A 23,494-nucleotide genomic window follows, 5' to 3' on the forward strand; every position below is an offset into this window, starting at 1 on the left:
AATTTATTGATGAAGTTTGTGATTTATTCAGTCTGAATACTCTGTCATGCGACAATCAAAATATAAAATAGCTAGTGAAGGTCTGATTTTAATCGGACTGTAACTCATTGGATCTCTTTGCAACAGCGGTTACTGTAGCATATATCTGTTACATGTAATTTCTCTACAACCTTGAGAAAAGGTTAATTTATGACAGTTATTTTCAGGCAATAACAAGGGGCCAAGTGTGGTTCACTGATTGTGACCTACCAACGGAGCTAAACAGATCAAACAACAACTCTTAAATTAATTTTTGAAAAAACAAATTCACATCACAGAAAATTTTCTATGTATAATCTGTAATGAAAAAAAGGTCTACTTTAACTTGTTTAATATTCAAGTTAAATTATGAATACATTGTGTTGGGCATATATTTGCCATGTGGTTATGAAATGCCTTACAAATAATCATTCGAAAGAAAGATAACTCTGTATGAATTAGATCTATTGATTTAAAAAAATCATTAAAACAAAAAGAATTTTCATCTAATATAGAAACTGAATAAAGATCAGTGCGATTTTCATCATGATTTCCAAAACGTTATTATTCTTAATAACTGGAGGATCATTGCTACTTTCAAGCTCTTTCTTTTGTTAGTAAAAAATAATCGTTAATCCTTTGGCTTTGTTTATTCACAGTTATTCGTTTTTCGGTTTCCTAAGATGGCTCAAGCCAATAAAAATCTACATAAACTGAGAGTGTATATCATTTAGAAGAGGACAAACCATATGAAAGAGAATCCACATATAAAATAGAATGACCTTAATGGAGTTAATTAATACACAAATCAATTTTCAAACATTGAAACAAACCTCAACCTGCCCGTCAACGAAAGAATTCGGAGAACTCCGAACCCGATGTGGGGTAAACAGTAGGTGGAGACTCTAGCGAATTTAGAAATGTACATGTATGTACAGCCCGGTATATGTTGGTAATTTATTAATTTATTGGGGGACCCACTATCACCAACAATGTTAAATACAAATCTAAGATTATCCATTAATGGATTTGAATAAGACACGTATAAAAAATTCACAAATACAGACTGTATATATACCTTTCTACCTTTCATAGGGTAAAGATATCACTAGATATTTTACCCTAAGCAAAAGTTGAGTTATTATTGTTACCGGGTTCACAAAGTAACAAATATTGTTGGTGTTTCAATCCTTTATATATCCAATATTCAATATTCAACAGTCCAATATATGGTATCAGACCCTTGTTATATATACAGCAATTCAGCTACATGTACATCATATCAAGTGGATCTGAATAATAACAAATATCATAATATACTCTTTACTTATTAATTTATAAAAAAATGATTCACACATTCACTTTTACTATTCATCAAATGAATGTATTTATAATATTAAAATCAACTGACCTTCTATGGATAAATAAAGTCCAAGATCAATATATCACAAGAACTGAATGACCAAACTGATCATTCCAGACTCAATTTGAAAAATAATAATATTAATAGAAACTTCAAGATAAAAATCACATGACTTAAACTTTCAGCCAACCAAAACAAGAATTCAATGATCTATGAAAAACTGACCAGAACTGGTATGGAAATCCATTTCTGACATATTTAAATAGAATGAGAATAAATTTATGGAAAGCTGTTACTGTAAATGATAAATGTTTTAAATTAAATTTATTTTATAATCTGTTAAAATAAATCAACTCACACACTACTACATACTCCCCCTCGTTCAATAAATGACTTCCATGTCATTTCATGCTAATCATCCTGGTAAATGAAAACATTAAACATGATTTCCCTGAATTACATTTTGAAAAAAATGTTCATATATCAGCAAACATCCATTACGATTTTAAAATGATTTGTAAAATTGCATCGGTAGAATTTGGTGTCTCTTTAATTACACCACTCTTAATTAATTGCACAGCATAATCTGCTTTTTCTCTCCACTCACGATCTTTTGTTATAGAGGATTTCGACACAAATTCACCTGTAGTCATCCACTTTGGCCTTCCTTTCTTTCTGATTGAACGCCTAGGGACTACTTCCTCTTCATCAACTACTTCTGCTGCTTCAACTTCAGTGTCAGTTTTGACTGCAGAATCAATTTCCTCAGCCTCGGCTTCAACTTCAGTGTCAGCTTTGACTGCAGAATCAACTTCCTCAGCCTCGGCTTCATCTTCAGTGTCAGCTTTGACTGCAGAATCAACTTCCTCAGCCTCGGCTTCATGTAACTCATCATCATCAATATTCCCTTCATCAACATCTGTAGCACTGTCTTCATCTACAACAGTATCTTCAATACTATCTTCAACAGTGTCGTCCATACTCTTTTCAACACCGGTGTTTTCTGTTTCATCTATCTCACCAATTTCTGTATCTGAAGCGCTTCTTTCTAATTCTGTAACAACATCTTCTGTAGAAAACTGAACATCTTTGTCATGACTGGATGAAGTCAGACTATCCTCAGTAACTACAATGACTTCTTCTGAATCATCTTTTTCTGATGAGCTTTCATGAATTATAGCTTTAGATTTTGTTCTAGGCTTTGGAATTGGTCTTGTTTTCCTTTCTGTTTGTGTTGAAATCTTTGTGGAATTAACATTATCCTCCGATATGAATCCGATAGGAAATAAAAGGTTCCTGTGTAGTGTTCTTTCCTTGCCTTGACCATTCTGCTTCTTCACTGTATAAACAGGAATCTCTGGATTAGGCTGTTTTATCACTACATATATATCATCTTCCCATTTATTGGCCAGTTTATGCCTGCCATCAAATGCTACGATCTTTACGAGAACTTTATCACCAGGTTGTACCACTGTTCCTCTGGATCTTAAGTCATATCTGTCTTTTTGTTTCTTCTGCGCTCTCTGTATCTGTTCTGTGGCCACTCTGTATGCTTCCAATAGTCTCTCTCTTAAATCTTGAATATATTTGGTATTAGGTTTTTTATTTTCTTTTCTTGTTAAACCAAATGCGATATCCACTGGTAAATTTGGTTCTCGCCCAAACATGAGGAAATAAGGTGACTCTCTTGTAGATTCATGTTTAGTACAGTTGTAGGCATGTACCATAGTTGCAACATGTGATTTCCAGTTCTGTTTCTTGTTTGCATCTAAAGTTCCAAGCATATTTAATAGAGTGCGATTGAATCTCTCCGTCATGCCATTGCCAATCGGATGATAGGGAGTAGTTCTGGATTTATCAATTCCTGTTAAGTTACATAATTCTTTGATTAAGTTGCTCTCAAAATTTGCCCCCTGGTCCGAATGAATTCTTTGTGGTATTCCATAATTTACAATAAAATAGTTGAACAAAGTTTCTGCAGTAGTTTTTGCTGTTTGGTTTCTGGTCGGTATAGCTTGCGCATATCTGGTAAAGTGATCTGTTATAACTAAAATGTTTTCATAGCCTCCTTTAGATTTTTCTAGCGAAAGAAAGTCAATACAAACAAGTTCTAGGGGTTGAGTTGTCTGAATGTTCACTAGTGGTGCAATACTAGGTTCCTTTTTCCTCTTGATACACTTTTGACAGTGGCTAATCCAGTTGTCGATGTCAGTTGTCATTCCAGGCCAATAGAATCTGTCACGAATAAGGCTGGTTGTTCTGTCTCGCCCTTGATGGCCCATTTCGTCATGTAATGCTTCTAGTACATTGTTAATATGTAGTGATGGCAGTATAAGCTGTTTCCTCTCTTTATCCTGTACTATTGTTTTCCTGTACAATGTATCATCTTCCAATATAAGCTGATCAAAAAGTTTGAAAAATGGACTATTTGGCAAATTTTCTCGCTTTGGCTTCTTTCCTCTACGTACATGTTCTTTCCAAGCTTTTAGTACTGGATCCTGGTTCTGTATCTCTGACCAATTGACATCATGTCTCATATTCATCTGAAGATCTATCTCAGCTGGGCATAAAGTATTCTGCTCACAAGATATTGTTTCAATATATGGAATGCATATCCTATTACAAATAGATTTGATAGAATCTGCTGATATGTGAGTACTATCTTTTGATGTGGGTAATCTTGATAAACTGTCTGCATCCACATTACTTTTTCCTGGCCTGTATATGATTTCAAAATTGTAGACTCCAAGAGCAGCTAGCCATCTATGTCCCGTAGCATCCAAATTAGCTGTGGTTAACACATAAGTTAATGGGTTGTTATCTGTGACTACCGTAAAGGTGTTTCCGTAGAGATAATCATGGAATTTATCACATAGAGCCCATTTTAACGCCAAGAATTCTAACTTATGTGCGGGATAGTGTTGTTCAGACTTTGATAAACTGCGGCTGGCATATGCAATAACCCTCTTTATCCCATTCTGCTCTTGATATAAAATGGCTCCAAGTCCTGAACTGCTAGCATCAGTGTGAATTTCAAATGGTCGATCATGATCTGGATAACTTAAAATTGGTGATGTTGAAAGTTTCTTCTTTAATGTTTCAAAAGCTGCTTGTTGTTCATTTCCCCAAATCCATTCTTTCTGCTTTACTGGTTTCTTCTTGGTTTTCTTCTTATTGTTGATTGGCATAAGTTCAGTAAGAGGTTTTGAAATTTGGCTGAAGTGTTGAATAAATCTTCGGTAATAACCTGCAAATCCAATGAACTTTCTGACTTCTTCAGGACTAGTTGGAGTAGGCCAATTGATGATCTTTTCAATCTTTTCTGGATCAGTCTCTACACCCTCTTCTGATATAATGTGTCCTACGTATTTGACTTTGGTTTTAAAAAATGAGCATTTCTTTGGTGATAGTTTTAAGTTGGCATCTCTGATCCGATCAAACACTTGCTTCAGTCTTGTTAGGTGTTCTTCAAATGTAGATGAAAAGATGATAATGTCGTCTATGAATATGCAACAGATCTTCATGTGCAACTCTCCCAAAATATCCTGCATCAATCTTTGATAAGTGGCTGGCGCTCCTGTCAGACCAAATGGCATTCTGTTGAACTCGTACAGTCCAAGTGGGCCGACTGTAAAAGCAGTGCGTTCTTTATGAGGTTCGAAAATTTCTACTTGATGATATCCTGATTTCATATCGATGACTGAAAAGTATTTGTTGCCTGCCATGGAATCTAAAAGTTCTTCAATACGAGGTAGTGCATATGCATCTTTCTTTGTTCTCTTGTTTAACTGTCGAAAATCAATGCAAAAACGAAGAGAGTTGTCTTTCTTCTTGACTAATACAATGTTGGAAGACCATGGAGAATGAGATTTTCTAATAATGCCAGATTGTAGTAATAATTTCAGATGTTGTCTAACTTCGCCTATCATTGATGGTGGAATTCTTCGATAACGTTGCTTGAATGGATATTCATCCTCTAACTCAATCCTGTGTTGTACTGTTCTTATATGTCCAACATCAGTATCTCCTGTTGAAAATATATCTGCATAATTGTATATCATATTTCTTCCTCGAACAAGTTCTTCCTTTGTCAAAGTTTTCTCATCTATGGTGATTTTATCCATTTGTTGTAGTGATTCATTGTTAGTAGCATGGGTGGAGTTCTGTACAATGGATACTGGTTGTATTTCACAGATAATAGCCTTCTCTGGTATTGATACAGTTCTGGTTGTTATATTGCTGATTTCTACTTCTATCAAGTTGCTGTCCATGTATCTGTACTCCATAAGAGATGGTACAATATCTAAATCCTCAGGTACTACTGATCTTTCTGTTCTCTGTAACATAGCTGCTGTATGGTGATAAGGAATCTTCTTGTCCAAATATCCTGTCAAAGTTATATTACTGTTTGGTGGAATAATGATTCTCTTTTGTGCATTTCTCACAATGGCCAACTTTGAACTGTTTCTCTGCAACTCTTTTTCTCGTAAGTGTATGGATCTAAATGTAAGGTACCATTCGGTTGTCAAGTTAGATTTCTGTAGATATTTTTCACCTTCTTGTTGTTGAAGTATTTCCATAATCACACCCAAGACATTCGTTCCAAGCAGTAGGGGTACTGAGTTGTTGTAATTACTCTCTGGAATGACTAATAAAATGGCACTAAATTTTTGTCTGATTTTAGGTACTTCTAATTCAGCTTCAATGAATCCTTCATAGGGTAATGATTTTCCATCTGCACATTCAATATCAAGTAATAACTCTAATTTCTGGATAGGAATGTTGCTCAAATTTTCTTCATAAAACTTTCTGCTGATAGTCGAAACGGTTGATCCTGTGTCTAAAAGTGTTTGAGTTTCTATTTTGTTGATAATAATACTGGTTTCTGTAGGTTTACCGCATATTCCAGGTGGTAAATATTTAGCCATTTTTGCAATCAAAGGGTCCTTAGGTTGTTTGTCTACGGCCGACCCTAGCGCATAGACAGCATCTAGTTTAAATTCTTTCCATGGACATCAGTGTTGGCACGACATCCTCTCTCGATGTGTCCCTCTCTTCCACAACGTCTGCAGGTAATGCTAGGAAAAGTAAAATGTTCCTTACTGCTTTGCTTCATTCGAGTAAAATCATTTCTCAATCCTCTACCCCTGTAGGTCTGATCTCGATACCGTGATCCTCTGAATGGTGTTCTAAATTTTGATCTACCTCGTTGTGCAGTCTCTAGATTTTCTAATCTGTGTGTAATTTGCTTTAATACTCCTTTTATCTCATCTGATGATGATGTATCTTCAACAATGGCCTTCTTTGATAGCTGTTTAGAAATTTTCCCTTCACTTTCTTGTTGATTTTCTTTTTCAATTTTCCTCAATGCTACTCGAAGTGAATCAAATGAGTGGTATTTCTCTCGCTCATAGTGTGTAATGTCTTTCAAATCTGATCTTAATCCTTTCCATAGCATATCATGTAGCATCTTGTCAGAACTGCTTTCAAAAACTTGACCTGTCATTATCGCTCTTCCCAGAATATCTTCCAATCTGCAGCTCCATTCTGTGATGTTTTCAGTCTGTTTCTGCCTTGCACCATAGAATTCACTAAGGATAGATTCTTTCTCATCTACGTCTCCATAAACACTTGTAAGTTTATCCAATATTTCTGGAATCTTTGCTTTAGGTCCAAGTCTCATTACAGTCCGTCCTGCCTCGCCCTTCAATGATTTTCTAATTGCCTGAGCAATTGCTTCTTGTGAATGGGTTTTCTCAATCATAAGACACTTGACTTCATACAGCCATAGGTCAAATGTAGTAGCACTCTTTCCTGTTGGATCTGTTCCTGAAAATGTACTAATGGCAGGAGGATGAATATAGGTAGTCGTTTTAGGAATGGCACCAGCATTCGCACCAGTTCCAGGTTCAATCTTGATTTCCACTTTCTCTTTTTCCAGGTACGCTTTCATCCAATTGATTAATTCTTCTTTAGAATCAGCTTTTGGTACTACTTCCATACCCTGAAGGGTTTCAACTAATTTCTGGTATTCCTCTGGCGTTCCCATTTTGTACAGTTATGTAGGGTTATTTCAAAAGTTGATATGGAAAATTGTTCTTGAGGGTCTGGTGGTTAATATTGCTTTTACATTGCTATTTTAAATTGTATTTTACTCGACTAAATGTATTTAATTAAAGTTTAATTTATTTCAATTTAGTATAGCTATTTAAATTTTATTTTATATCCTGATAAATTTATTAATAGCTGTCTTTAAATTTAATTTGATTTACTATCAAGTTATTCCAAGTTCACTTAAATTTAACTAAGTTTTAAATCAACAATCAGTTTTCAATTGACACCAATTGAAAACTTAAAAAAAAATAAACTCAATGTAAATGACACACCTCAGTTGGCAATAACCCAAATAAAAATAAACACCAACTGAACTAACTTTGTACTACTTAATTAATTCCTCTATATATGACACCTACAGACTGTATCTGATACTAAACTCTTATCAACACCTTGTAATTAAATAGCAATATTCTTCTTTGCTTGTAAAATATTTCTCAAGTAAAAAAATAAATTCTAATAATTGCTTTCTAAATATGTACAAGTTGGTTCTCAATCAGGAAATACCAGGCCTTTTGTCAATAATGTAAATTCAGGTTACTTCCGGTCAAGGTCACTCAACTTCAGAGTAGATAATCTTAGCATATAAATATGCTCATATTGCACCAAAAAGTTGTAAAACAGATGCTTATATATTATTACCTTCTAATGCACACACACACAAAAATATATCAGTTCATGCAAAAGAAAAATCAATCTATATGTATACAATATAGTGTAGACCAATATCTACACACACGGTCAAAGTGTATGCTAAATTATCAATATAAGAAATGTCAAATGACAAAGTCTTTCCTGCAAGTTTGCAAGCAAAAATCAAATATAGACAAAAAAATAAATTTAAAAGTCTTGAACTTTATCCATAAGTTTAATCATTCGGTCTTGTTGTCCACCAGTTCACTTACGTTGTAACACACGCTGTAAGTTAATAAAACAGTACCTCAAATTCAATGTGGTTCACAGTTCACGGTTACTTCACTGTTTACATGTGGAACTTCCGGAAATTCAGCTAAAGGTCACTTCCGTTTGAAGACCATGGCGAATGACGTCACTTTGCGGGAAAACTCCTGGCGGATGAATACCGAAATGGCGATTCGTTCACAGTCGTAGTCGAAGTCGAGCCAAAGCCCCACGTTGGGCGCCATTTGTTACCGGGTTCACAAAGTAACAAATATTGTTGGTGTTTCAATCCTTTATATATCCAATATTCAATATTCAACAGTCCAATATATGGTATCAGACCCTTGTTATATATACAGCAATTCAGCTACATGTACATCATATCAAGTGGATCTGAATAATAACAAATATCATAATATACTCTTTACTTATTAATTTATAAAAAAATGATTCACACATTCACTTTTACTATTCATCAAATGAATGTATTTATAATATTAAAATCAACTGACCTTCTATGGATAAATAAAGTCCAAGATCAATATATCACAAGAACTGAATGACCAAACTGATCATTCCAGACTCAATTTGAAAAATAATAATATTAATAGAAACTTCAAGATAAAAATCACATGACTTAAACTTTCAGCCAACCAAAACAAGAATTCAATGATCTATGAAAAACTGACCAGAACTGGTATGGAAATCCATTTCTGACATATTTAAATAGAATGAGAATAAATTTATGGAAAGCTGTTACTGTAAATGATAAATGTTTTAAATTAAATTTATTTTATAATCTGTTAAAATAAATCAACTCACACACTACTACATTATGATTTTCAGTAATATTTCTAATATAAATAAATAAACCAACAAATGATACCTCCAAATTATTAAGACCATACTAAAAGTCTGTTCTTTTGTCGTATGTGACCCCCCCCCCCCTTCATTAAAACAGCTATTGAATTATTTGCTAGCAAGAAAATGTGGGAATTAAATGTTTATTATTAAATAAAATATGGAATTCCATATGTTTAGGTGTTTTTTTCCCCCAACTTTTGAAACCGTTGCTACGGGCCTGCTCCTCGCCGACCTATATTATTTTCTGAGGAGGAGTTATTCCCATGTATTACGCCAGTGGAGCTAGGAGTAAATTTTATAATAATTATATACTCGTCTCACCTAGTCTATCGTTTGTACATGTTTTGGAATTATCACTTTGTCTACCTAATTCCAAAAAAAAGTATTCTTAGCAAATCAATATCAGACTATTTTAAAAAAAAATCAACAGCAACGAAGTTCTTAGCTGGACAACCGACTATGAATTGTAATATAAACTGTATTACATGCACAAGCCAAAGTATACTAGTACATTCTATCATATGTGTGTATAAAGGCTTAACAGAATCTTTTCCTTGATTTACTAAGCACTGTAAAAGGGTTTAGCTATACGGGGTTGAATTTATGGCTATTTAAGATTAATAATATTAGTAAAGGAAAATAAATCTATTTTGTAATTCACTGGTCAAATGATAATTATGGATGTCTTCAAGTTTGCAGAAAAAAAATCAAAATTGCTATTAACGGAAACGTCCATTAACTGTTTTTGTGGTATAAAGACAAGAAAAAAACAACATAACTTTACATAACAAATTCACTCTATTTTGTATCATAAATTAAATCATGTGATTCTCGGGAGTGCTCCCATCCCCCCCCCCTCGGGTAGGGGGAGGGGGAAATTCGTCTCTAAAAACCTGATGTGAATTAAGTCTTCGACTCCACATTAGCCTACACATGAATAGAAAGGAATATACGCCACTGACTAAGTAGTAGTATGTACGAGTAAGTATATTTTACTATAACTTTTTTTGTTCGGATGCAACCAAACATTTGGTCGTATTTTCACTGAGACATGTTTTTATCAGTTTTAATGACATTTTGACAAGGGATTTCTGTATTTACCTGATCAGTACAGATAATTCACGGCGGGTGTAACCGGTTGACAGGGGTTTACTTAATCCTCCTGGGCACCAGGACCGTGTTTTACAAAAGAATTTGTCTAAAACCGGAATCTTTTAACGTTGATCAAATAATGTATTTTTATGTGACTAGAATGAACTCAGCCATGTAGAGTTAATTTATAGTACAATAATAACAAAAATATTTTTTTTTAATTGGACGAGATTTTGAAGCTATGTTAAATCATTAGACTTAGTTGTAAACTTTTTTTCTAAAACGTGGCTTTAGCCCCACCTCTCTCACATTTCCTGTGAAGATAACAAACACAGTGATCATGCTCAAAAGTCCAAATCATGAGCAGAGCCTCTGAAATTAAAAGAAAGTGTTTCAGAACACTTGTCACCTTGAAGGTTTATCTTCACAGGAAGTGTAGTACCGTGATATAATTAATCACGTACTTACCATGTTTACCGTACATACAATATATATTACAATGTACTATATACAAGAATATTTTACAAAATCAAGGTGCATTTTATACAAATGCGTTTGAAAAATTTCGTCAAACTTCAGGGAAAAAAAATTAGCATCAATTGTCTTATTGTATGATTAAATAATTAAATGATACAAGCGCGGCAAGCAAAACATGCCATATTTCCTTTGTTTTCGTTTGTTGAAGTTTTAGCTTAATGTAGTGAGAGACTTTATGCAAGATAAAAATAAACAGAGCCAGTTGTATTAATTGGTTTTCAGAAGTCCTGTCCTGTCGGCTCTGTTCTTCTTACCTTGTAGAAGTTATCGGCGAGGAGGAAAACAAATGGATCACTCAGAATGTACTAAAGAACGTTTGTGGTACCGCGCTTTGAAAAAATTACCCACTTTGAAAAAAAATTCTAAGTGCGTTGATTTTGTCCCAAATTTAACAAACTTTGAAAAAAAAATTTAAAGTGCGTTAAATTTGGGACAAAATCAACGCACTTTGAAATTTTTTTTCAAAGTGCGTTAAGAGTGTACATCAACATTTTTTACCATTGAGACACTTAACGCAGTTTGAAAAAATACGTATAAAACAAAAATTATGGGCATAGATTTAGTAATAGACGGCAATAATTTGTTATTAATATTTCTTCCGAAAAACTTATGAATTGATCTACCCTCATCGAGAACGAGAAGCCCAACTCTCTATCTTTCCTACAATATATGTATTTACATAACTGGTACATGTATGACATTGATATTATTTCTCTCAGTAAATTTGAGTTAACGTAAAATAGATGAAAAAATTGAGATGAGCATTCCTGAAAAAAAAAAAAAAAATACACACCCTATTATATTAAAGAAGAGAGCCGCATAACCTTTATTCAAAATGTATCCACAATGATTCCTCAGAAAAATGGAATCTACATGGTTATTAAAACATGCTATTTGACATGTCTAGCGTTTTTATGATATCAAATTACAGATTTAAAAGTCATCTGACTGCATAACTCTTTGAGAAAAAGTTATTAGTGAACGAGGTAAAAATTTCAGTCGAGTGAGTAATGTGGCTAAGGTTTATTTTCTTACTATCAAATAAATGAGTCAACCTTTGTTTCATATATGTTCACAATAGATAGATAGATGAATATGAGAGAGAGAGAGAGAGAGAGAGAGAGAGAGAGAATTTTCATGGTAAGGAAAAATTATAATTGCTCCCTTTTCCCTTAGAAAAATGCAATGCTTTAAGTCACTTATAGACACCTAATTACAGACTGAATAAAATTTAAAACAGAAAAGTAAAAATGAAACGAAAACTGTGCTAGTAAACAACCATTCCTCCATTAGTTCTAAAAGACCCATTTCTCTTTTATAACAGTTACGAGAACCTTTGGAAACAAGATAACTCCTAAAAAAATCTTTAAAATGTCTATATCTCAGATCCTGACGTCATCATCGAAAAGTTATCCAACCAGGTTCAAATAATTATTTATCATATCTAAAATTTGAAAGAATATTGACCAAGCCGTACACATTTTATTTCAAAGTACGTTAATATAGTCGATATTAACGCACTTTGAAAAGATTTTTTTTTTCATAGTGCTTTATCGTGGTCCCAAAATTAACGCACTTTGAAATTTTTTTTCAAAGTGCGTAATTTTTCAAAGTGCGTTATAACAGACGTTTGTATGTTTCTTGAAAATATTTCTTTATAATATCATTTTCTAAAAACAGTAATTCTAGTGCTTCAAACGTAAGGTGAAAGTTTCCTGACCTGAAGACACATGGAGATCCAATTACACATATTTTGCCAGAGAAACCTATTTGACTATTTTTGTTATATATAAGATTCTGTTTTTAAGTTAAAATAAGTGTTTTCTTTTTATATTTCATAAGCCAGTGGTGAGGAAATTTATGCCTGTATGTGGGGAAAAGATAGGAAGAAAACACCTTTGTTTGAGAACGTTCAAACTCTCTTAAGGGATATATAAACTAGTACCTTGGAAATCTTGATAGAAAGAGCATAAAAAGATTGTGTAGACATGTTTTGTATCGGCGGTTTTAAATACCGATAAAACATGTGGGGGTGGTTAACAGTAGGTCTCTAGATCTGAGAAAACCGTGCAAATTGGCCTATATAAACACATTTCGCAGATCCAGTTGACTTTGTGTTCAGACAAAATACTTTTTAGTTCCTATTTATAAGCAAACTATTTTGGACAGTTTGTACTGGACGGATAAGTTGTATAGGTGACGTTATTTTCCGTTCATTTTATATGAAAAGGGTGGTAAAATTCTCATTTAAACCTTTTTTTCCTGAAGTTGTTTTGGCAGGTTTGTTTTTCTTTGGATAACTGTAAAGAAGGAATTATCTTATCTATAAATAAGAACATAAATGAGCTTGAACATGTACATATATAGTTAACTTAAGGCGAAAGTCACAGACATTATAAACATCAGCCTTTTGTGTCTCTCATGGGGGCAACACTGAGAGTCAATAAAATGATAGGTTAAGACCTAGTTGACCATGCAACATACAGAAAAAATCACCTAGGTTATTACTGATAACAGGCAGAGAAAACGATGCAGAGTCAATGTATAAAACGCATAGAGAATAGCCATTTCCTAATTATAATTTCTTAACATGAATATAAAAATAAAAATTCTAATGCTTTACAAATGTAACGATTATTTCTAGGCTAAAATATATCTTTTAGTTCAACACTATTAAATACTTAATTAAATAAAGTATATATATATTGAGTTGTTAAAGTATTCCTTAAGAATAGACAGCAGCAAGACATGTAGTTGTCTTTACGATCGACTTAAAAATGTCATGTCATCACAAAGATACTTGCTAATGCCTGTTGATATATATATATATATATATATATATATATATATATATATATATATATATATATATATATATATATATATATATATATATATATATATAGACTTTTGCTTCTTTCACACCCACGTGTGGTCTATGATTTAAAAAAGAAAATGTCCTCTGTATTGCATGGTATATGCAAGCTACAAATCTTTAACAAAGTCAACATTCCGCATATTCTATGGAATGATTTTGTTGCAAATACAATATATCGTTCAATCAAACGTAAACTGACGTTTTTCATACAAATCGTTAGGCTATTATCTCTATGGCACTTGATTCCACCTCTGATGTTTTCAGAGGCTCTGCTCCAAGTTTGTAATGTTTAGTCGGACATTTGATCATATTTACTGTTTGCAATTGTCACGTTTCAAACAATTCCAAATTTTAAAACATTGCATTATTGACCCGTGCGAAATTTTGATCAAAAAGCTCACTAATCCCTTAGATAGATAACTTAACAAAACCGGTTCTCTCTTTTTTTATTATTTATGGATTAATAACGGCAATCAGTTTTCAAAAGAAATAAAAGAAAAAAAAATAATCAGTTGATGTATGCATGTTATATATTGCCATTTGTTTTTCTCAACGAATTTTGTACATGCATTGCCACTTCACTTAAAAATAATTCCTTAGGTTTCCCTAGGCAATAATTCCTTAGGTTTCCCTAGGCATACACATATGTCTCCTTTTCCCCACAATTTTACTTAGATTGACCATTGAGATTTTACATTAGATCAAGGCCACCGGATTACAAACAGAGTGTGAAATGGAAATCTGTATTAGTACTCGGCATTTCACACCCTGGATGACTAAATATTAGGTCCCAAACTGACTGTGTAACTATTGGCTTTATGCATATTGTCAATGATAAATTAAACTTAAAGTGATTCATTTGTGTACTTCACTGATAAAATAAAAGGTCATATAAATCACGTTAGTGTCAAAGCGATAGATAAATTTGCATGAAATGTAAAGATAACAAAGCGTTATCATGCTCAAAGTTCAATGACAAATACAAACTGTGAGTGTGACCTCTGAAAATATCATCCAAATTTAATCATACCATTTCCATACAGTAAACGCACAGATTTCTTCTAGTAAGGGATGCTTTTCTAACTCTTCTTGGTCCGCAGTAAAAATATGAAAATATTTATGATGAACAACCAAGCTGTTCGTCGTTCAAAATTGCACGATTATGACAGATACTTTATCATATACATGTAACATACCAGCAAATCTTACTATTAACAATTGCTTTTCCTGTGGTGCAGTTGTAAAATACAAATTTTATTCTTTATCTATCGTTTTTCCGTGCGGATTGATGCTGCTTGAGTTTTGAGAGTTACTGGGACTCATACTTTTCATTACACGTTCTTTGCTGTTCTTCTCTGGTCTAAAGACCACAATGTAGATCTTTGGAAGAAAAAGACTAGTTAGAAAAATCGTGGCGTGAATGAATAATGCACCACAAAGACTGATAACTCGTGTTGCAACAGTTGCTGAGAACACATACAGAGGCACAAACGCTAACCAGATAACGAAGGAAGTGAAGGAACAATACATGATTTCACGTGAATCGTTCATACCTTTCGGGAGTTTTCTTGTTTTGATGACGAGAACAAGACATGCAATCATAAGTATGAAAGGCCAGAAAAGTAAACCAAAATATTTGAAATTATTGGAGTCTCGACACGATCGGTGACCGACTGGGGGATCTGCTGTAAGATCATATGTTATCTTATGTTCTGGAGTATCTATTATTAGCCAGAATATTATAATTAGAAACTGAAAAGCAGATAGAGCCAGAGAAAGTAGCAGAGCAGTCTTCATTGTACATATGTAAGGTCTTAGTAACTGTCCTTTTGCCATTTGTTGCTTGATACCAGATCTCACATCGAACGCTCTCTTATAAACAATTAGCTTAGAAAGGACAGACGAATACGCAAGAGTATAACTCATGCCGATTAATAATCGAGAAAGTGCACATGATAGAGATGAAGGATAGCTTAGTAAAATAAAAGGTGATATATACGACAAAAGAATACTAGAAAGCAATACCATGCTGGTTTCAAAACCAGTGGCTTTTAGTAGAGGAGTGTTTCTCTTTTGCACAAACACAACTGATACTACGATGCATAAAATTGAACCCAAGGCACACAATACCAGAAAAGGAACAGAGAAGGGATTTCCATATGTAAAATAAGATACTGGAATTTGCATGCATTCATTTCTGTCTGAATTGGGTGTATATCCAGATAAACAATCTGTACAGCTGTACTGGTCTGATGAATTAGTGATGGTTCCAGGAGGACAAGGTGTACAGTCCCAACAACAGATTTCTGTTAATCTTTTTATGTAGCCAGGAAGACATACCAGAGAACACGCTGCTTTCTGCCTAGTGACGTTGAGCATCAACTCTGATCCTATATCTATTGAAAGAGAAAAGGAACTCATTACTCATACATAATTTTATTTTTCAAAAGAATTTTGAGCACAATTTTAATATTAGTGTCAAATTATAATTGTAGTTGATATTCTGATGCTAGTTATTATACATTTTCCTATTTCATTCCATTGAAAGTTGTTTCCTTTCCTTGAGTACTGAAGGATACTGTATCTAGCCGGTCCCTCAACGTCATCAACGAAATGGAATGAAGTATTAAAAGGATCTGTAATTGAAATTGAATCGAGTTATATTAGTTTTTATTCAATGATAGATTTTCTTATCATTATAAGGACCTTAATTGGACTGTTACTTTACATTATCATCCTGGAATTGAATACTCACTTCTTTGTCTTTCAAGGTATTCGATTAATAAATCTCCCGTTAAATTTTCTTTCATTTTCTCACACAATCCAGTGATATTCTGGCATATTTCTGAATGAATATTCAACATGGCATACCCAAATGCGTAAACAGCATCTCGGACATTGGCAATGAATGGAATTCCTATGAAAATATGGAGTATTTCTTTTTAGAAAATATGCATTTTTGTATTGCACTAAAAATGGATTTTTCTTTAAATTTCATAAATAGCTATCCAAAGATCATGTATTTCCAACCGCACTATAATATAAAAATTCATTTCATATATGGCTAAAGATTGATAATTGTTTTGGACATTTCACCATATATTTGATTATTTATTTGTTTTTATTATTTATTATTATTAATTTTTTTTTTTTTTTGCATTTTTTAAAACTTGGTCTAAAGCACTTGTGTAATTTACGAGCATTATCAATGTGCCCACAGCTTCCTGTTGAACAGTTTGGAAAATATTGTTGAAGATATTCAGCATACCATGGATTTGGGTTATCTTTAATTTGTTGGCTGTAATTAAGAAAAACAATATTGAAATACAAAATAAAATAATTGAAATACAAATGTTTTAATGATTTTCTTAAAGTCTCATTTCTCTTGATGTGATGAAAGGAACATAAAATTTTGCTGGTGACTGTTCTCTTGTCCCCCGCACCTGTTGACGTATTGGATATATCCTGGATATTCAGACGTTTCCAAAGTCATTCCTATGGCACCGTCCATGATATGTTCCAGTCCATTTGGAGGGTCATGTCCGGTTAATCCGTCACTTCCGACCCAGATAAAGCCTCTAATGCCCGTGTCCTGAATGTGGCGGATTATTTTGTATGCGTTTTGATATAGCATAAACAGAACTACCACTATATTGCCTGCAAGGAAGTTTTGATACATTAGAAAATGAACTTTATTTTAACTACATTGTGTCTCTTTCTGTATATAAGAAGAATGATTATGCTGATTAACACTTTAAGTGTGGAATCACAGAGAGCAGAGAGTAGAGTGTAAGTAAGAAACCAGAATATTCTGTCATTCAGTTAATCTCTAACATCCCAATATATATCTGTTAAGCACATATAAAAAGAACAACATTTGATATAGTACCTCTTGAGTTCCTTCTGGAAGTTAATTCAGTTACTGTTTTATGGATTTCTAATTCCGTCATTCCATCTGAGGTTTGTTTCTCATAACCAATGCATATATTTTCAAGTCGTGCAAACCTTTTGAAATCCTTGTAGCCATAACTTCCATAGCTGGAATCTTCGTAGAGAATACTCACATACTCCCAGCCATTGGCTCTAAAGAAGGAAAGAATGGATTTTAAAATTATAGGGCAAGGGAGACAAATTGTTTCAAATAAAATTAAAACAAATCATTTATAGGCTAAAGAGCACTGGACATCAAAGTTATATCATTCCGCAGCTAGGTTAAGGCTGTCCGAAGGATTAGTATGCATGAAATATATGGAGATAACGAACAGTATTCAAGCTCAAAAGTCCATTATACAATACAAAATAGGAGCAGAGCAAACACGGACCTCCAAACATCAGAGGTGGGATCAGGTGCCATGGAGGAGTGAGCATCCCCTGCCGACCGGACACACCCGCCGTGTGCTCCTTGTCATGATCGGGAAATAACGGAAAAATCCGTCGACAATTCAGTGTGTAAATAATGGTCTAACAATTAGTATGAAAAACGTCAGTCAGCATTTGACTCAATGATAAATTGTATTTGCTGACAAGGTCATTGTATCTACCATAGAACTTACGAAATGATGACTTTAAACGCGACAGCTGATATTCTTGTTTCATCAACTTATTTGTCAATAATTTACCTCGTTTTAGAAATTGTACATACGTAGAGCATGCTCTTGCGTATCGAATCAACTGAGAGATATATACCCCGTATGCAGGTGATGAAGGTATATTGCTGCATAAGTAAGGGAAGTTGACGATTGAAAAGTTAAAGTCATCACGTTTATCATAAAGCTTGGTTGTTAAATCATCATTAACGTCTTTTTCAAGTAAAATATCCAAATATGAAACAGATGTGTCAGACTCTGTGGTATCTTTTATCTCAAGTTCACCAGGATATATCGTATCGACATAAGAATGAAAATAGCCATTGTTAATTGACAATACGTCATCGATATATCTAAATGTCGAGTTGAACGCCACAGCAAGTGTTTTCGTCTTTTTACGTACAACATTTTGGACAAATTCTGCTTCATATGAATACAAAAAAGGTCTGCTAATAACGGGGCGCAATTGGTACCCATAGGAATTCCAATAGATTGTTGGAAGACCTGGTCTCCAAAAACCACATAGATATTGTCAATCAGAAACTCAAGCATCTTTTTAATGTCATCTTCAGAGTACTTGCGTGTACAATCAGAATGTTTTTTAACAAAATAATTTTGCAGATGACCAATGACAAGGTAAGTATATTTACGAGTTCCATTTTTATTGAAAAAGCAGCTGTCAATGATATCAAAAAGCCTGGACTTTAATTTATCGTGGGGAATGGTTGTGTATAAAGTTGAAAAGTCGTAAGTTTTTAAGCTGTTGATTTTGGTAAAATCTTGTGATGCATTAAATATATACTATTTTATATTGAGCAATGTTTTGACTTCAATTTGTAATCTATGTATACATACACGGTTAAGTTGTAAAGAAAGTTGAATAAGGTATTACAAAAAAACATTTTTGTGATGTCACATGACTGTGTTGATCACGTGACGGACACATAAATTTTCTTAAATGTTGCACAAAAATCGCATCGGCAAAAGTGAAAAACAAAATTATTGTGAACGGCTTGTTACATAAATCAATTAAACGTATTCTTGGGTGTATATAAAGTGCTTGGGGCAAGTCTGAATTTTATTTCATAAGAAAATATTTCACGAGAAATTCAACTTACCCACATACAAGGGGTCATTTCCACTCTTCATCGCAATTTATACAAAATAGGATATCCCTAACAAAAAAATACTATAGTAAACTATAGTTAACTATAGTTTACTATAGTTAACTATAGTAAATCAAAGTTCCAAAGTTTTTACTATAGTAAATCAAAGTTCCAAAGTTTTTACCATAGTAAATCAAAGTTCCAAAGTTTTCACTATAGTAAATCAAAGTTCCAAAGTTTTCACTATAGTAAATCAAAGTTCCAAAGTTTTCACTATAGTAAATCAAAGTTCCAAAGTTTTTACTATAGTAAACCAAAGTTCCAAAGTTTTCACTATAGTAAATCAAAGTTCCAAAGTTTTCACTATAGTAAATCAAAGTTCCAAAGTCTTTACTTTGGTACTATAGTTAACTATAGTAAACTATAGCTAACTATAGTTTACATTAGTATTTTTTTGTTAGGGATATTACATACAATCCCCCAGCAAAATTCAGTTAGAGGACATATTTCTCTAGTAGATTCACACAAAATATCTTCAATTAATCCTTATTATTCACTTGTGCTAGTCTAATATGTATAAGATTTATAGATTCTAACTCTGTCTACAGACACGTTAGGGGGCATTTCACATTCTTTTTTTTTCAATTGGTTGAATACGTACATGTTAGACAAGAAAAAGTAATAACGATATTATGCTGCAAATATTCACAATCATAACAGCATTAAAACAACAATCCAGACACGTGAATTAAACATCAACGTAAAAAAAATTCTACATGTGATGTGAAAGGAATGTAAAAGTTATGACACTTTCCCCGTCATGTCAGCTCAAATATGCAGTGACTTGACATCATATGCCATTATGACGTCATATTTAGGTAGTTCAGAGAAGTTACTACGGCTGGTACACTGTGACATTCTTCGGACAGCCTTATCCTAGCCGCGGCATTAATTTAAGTTATCTCCACTTTAAAGAGAGTGTGGTCCTGTGTGTGATAAAATCTTAATATCCTTTATTAAAGGCTGATTTATTGGTTATTCAATTAAAAAGCAGCCCTGTTTTTTCTGGAAGAGGAGCTAAAAATGTAAAATGTATACATGAAATATGAAGATAACGAATATTTATCATGCTCAAGGTCTGTTAAAACATTTTAGGAGCAGAGCAAACATCTCTACAACATCGGAGATGGGATCAGGTGCCATGGAGTAGTAAGCATCTACTGTCGACCGGTCACACCCGCCGTATGCTTCTTGTTACTTTGATTTGTCTATGGATGACCCCGTTTACCTGATTAAGACAAAGAAACTTACGTCGGATGTGACAGGTCAAAACGAATTCTTCACTCTTCCATAATACCTTCTGCTGCCTTTGATAATTCAAGGGTCCAGTATTTAATCTTTTCCCGATTGTGTATTGTTTTATTGGATGTTGAGATTCATCAAAGTTAATTACCATCACATATTCATTTAAGAACTATTTCTTTTGTTTCACTTTAATTTTGTCTTACCTGAGAATCTTAACGATCCCTTTAGCTTGGTATGTGTCAGAGGGAACTGTCCGCTTGAAATATTTGTACTCCTCTCTGTTATTAAGAACAGAAGAAGTAGCTGTGGCACTAATCTGGGAAAAATATACCATACAAATTACTGTAAATCACTTTTTGATCAAGAACTTTATTTTTGATTTCCTGCTCGCGAATATATAATTCTCATTTATTTTTGAATAAATGGATATTGCAGCAAAAACTGAATTTTTATCCCGCTTTAAGGTACAAAAATATTTCGCAAAGATAAGCTGTCTCGAAAATGTATTGATCTACCGTACCAATTATATTACTTCTTTTTTTAAAAAAAATAGAAGAAAATTTTCATTTGCTGCAAAATTAATGAAGGTCTGAGCAACAAAGAATATCACAGAACTTTTTTTTTAGAACATCTTCTCTTCATATTATCATATTTGACTCATGCAGACTTCAGTAAGAAACCAATGGTGGCTAAGGTGAATCATAGTGCTATCGACTTCATTATTAAATAGGTTAGATACGCAGAGTATTTTTTATTAAATAGTTTCATAATTTCAAGACAAAATCTTTATAATGTAAATTTTTTCTATATGGAAGAATTTTCTTTCCTTTTTGGGGTGGGTGTGGGGGATAATTTCAATACAAACATCCCTTTTGATGTAGTAAATGGGAAATGAATTACTTTGAACAAATACACATATCGATAGCAGTAGAAGTTCTCAGCTCAAAGAATAATTAGTATATTAAGAAAATTAATTTTAATTTAATTCTATTTTTTATACCATAGGCTAAAACAATAAACAAAATTGTATCACAGCTGAAAGATAATCTTCATAGAAAAAGCTTGTCAGAGGATCCCGGTATATTTCATAAGAAAAATGAAATGGAATTCAGATAGGAATAACTATAAGGATTTTATTAGGAGAATGAGCCATAGTCGAAATAAGATTAATTAAGATCCTAAATGTTTACCTGTGGCATATTGAAGAGAGCCAGCAGGCTGGCCACGTATTGTGTCTCTCTACTAGTCACGGGACCAATTACTCCTACCATCCGTCTCGACGGTAGTGCCATGCAATTATTGTATCCAGTCTCCACCTGTTTCGTATAGTAACTTTGCTGAGCAAATTGTAAAGAGTATTCTAAGGACGGGTTCACATTGTAGCAAGTATCATATGCTACTAAACCCAACGTTATCCCCTTCACTTTCAAGTAAAAATTTACTTCCGATAGAGCAAAAATCGCGGCGTCCAGTAGGTGTATTCCAATATCCGGATCGATTTTATTGTCACACCCATCGCCTTTTGAAAAATGAATGGAGAAGAGTCCACCCAAAATAAAATCTCCGGGAATCTGTAGATATGTTCTTTCGGTTTTCTTACAGAATACCAACCAAAATATTAAGAAATAAAACGTAAGGTGCATCATGAGTCCTGTCATTACCATTTTCATGTACAATTAATGCCTGACGTCTTTCAAACGAATTGTAATACCAATATTTTTTCACTGAATTGTCTAAAAAAAAATTTCGTTTACCCAATTTTGACAAAGAACACACGGTTCTTGTGACTGGTCGACAGGGGATGCTCACTCCTTCATGGCACCTTATCCCACCTCTGTTTTGAGAAGTCCTTGTTTGCTCTGCTCACAGTTTGTATTCTTTGATTGCACTATGGGTCTGATTACTGTTCAGTATTTTCACATTTTATTACATGTACATTTAGAATATATGTTACTTCCTGGGTATGATAACAAATTAAATAAAAAACTATCGCTTTTCATTTATTTATTCGATAAATTGAATCATGTAGCCATAAGGAACATAAGGAATGCCATGAAGATTAAAAGCCTTTTTATCTAGAATATAGTGAAAGCAACTTATACTTCCGTAGACTGAGGGTATGTAATTATATAATACCGTACAAATATTTACGAGAAAGACGTTAATCAAATTGTTTTGTTGCTTGGACACTGATAAAGATGTATTATGTAAGCAGAGATTAAAAACAGTACATCATAAGTAAAGTTTTACAATATATTTGATCAGTAAAATACACCTGACAGTCATACTTGTATTATTTACAGGCTCTAAAGGAAACATCGACAAAGATTTCAGAGTAATGGAACGGTGTATCCAATGCGGATTTTATTAAACAACCACTGGTATCTTGAATCTTGATTTCACACAAATAATATAAGTTATAATGACGTAGATAATTGAACCTCTGATTACACTCGTGCAAAAATAACTATAATTCATTAGTTATTAAATGAAGATGAAAAATAAAATACGCAAGTGATTTAAGGCTAGGTATAGGCGTTTCTATGCAAATTAGCTAATAAAAATGCAGAAGAGGTATACTTATTATACGAGAAAGCTTAAATTTATTGTCTTATACATACTTAGTTCCCAAGGCATGTTATAGCTAATGCACATTATGACGTCATATTATGACGTCATTGTTCTTTAGTACTCAAAGTAATAAAACACATCAACAAACGGCTTTGGCGCA

The 23,494-nt window shown here is 33.3% G+C and overlaps 1 protein-coding gene across 1 annotated transcript; it reads right to left on the minus strand.

The window, feature by feature from the left end:
* Positions 1-15,020: 15,020 nt before the first annotated feature.
* On the minus strand, positions 15,021-22,034 carry LOC133191750 (metabotropic glutamate receptor 2-like). The gene is made up of 7 exons (XM_061327486.1): positions 21,954-22,034; positions 20,967-21,079; positions 17,656-17,849; positions 17,210-17,423; positions 16,964-17,064; positions 16,522-16,683; positions 15,021-16,162 (listed from the first exon to the last, which is right to left on the minus strand). The coding sequence occupies exons 1-7, from the start codon at positions 22,032-22,034 to the stop codon at positions 15,021-15,023; spliced, it is 2,007 nt and encodes a 668-aa protein (XP_061183470.1).
* Between the last annotated feature and the right edge of the window lie 1,460 nt (positions 22,035-23,494).

This window comes from Saccostrea echinata, unplaced genomic scaffold, assembly GCF_033153115.1.
Source record: "Saccostrea echinata isolate AGI-Se365-2 ecotype Australia unplaced genomic scaffold, CSIRO_AGI_Sech_v1 ptg000024l, whole genome shotgun sequence".
NCBI lineage: Eukaryota > Metazoa > Mollusca > Bivalvia > Ostreida > Ostreidae > Saccostrea > Saccostrea echinata.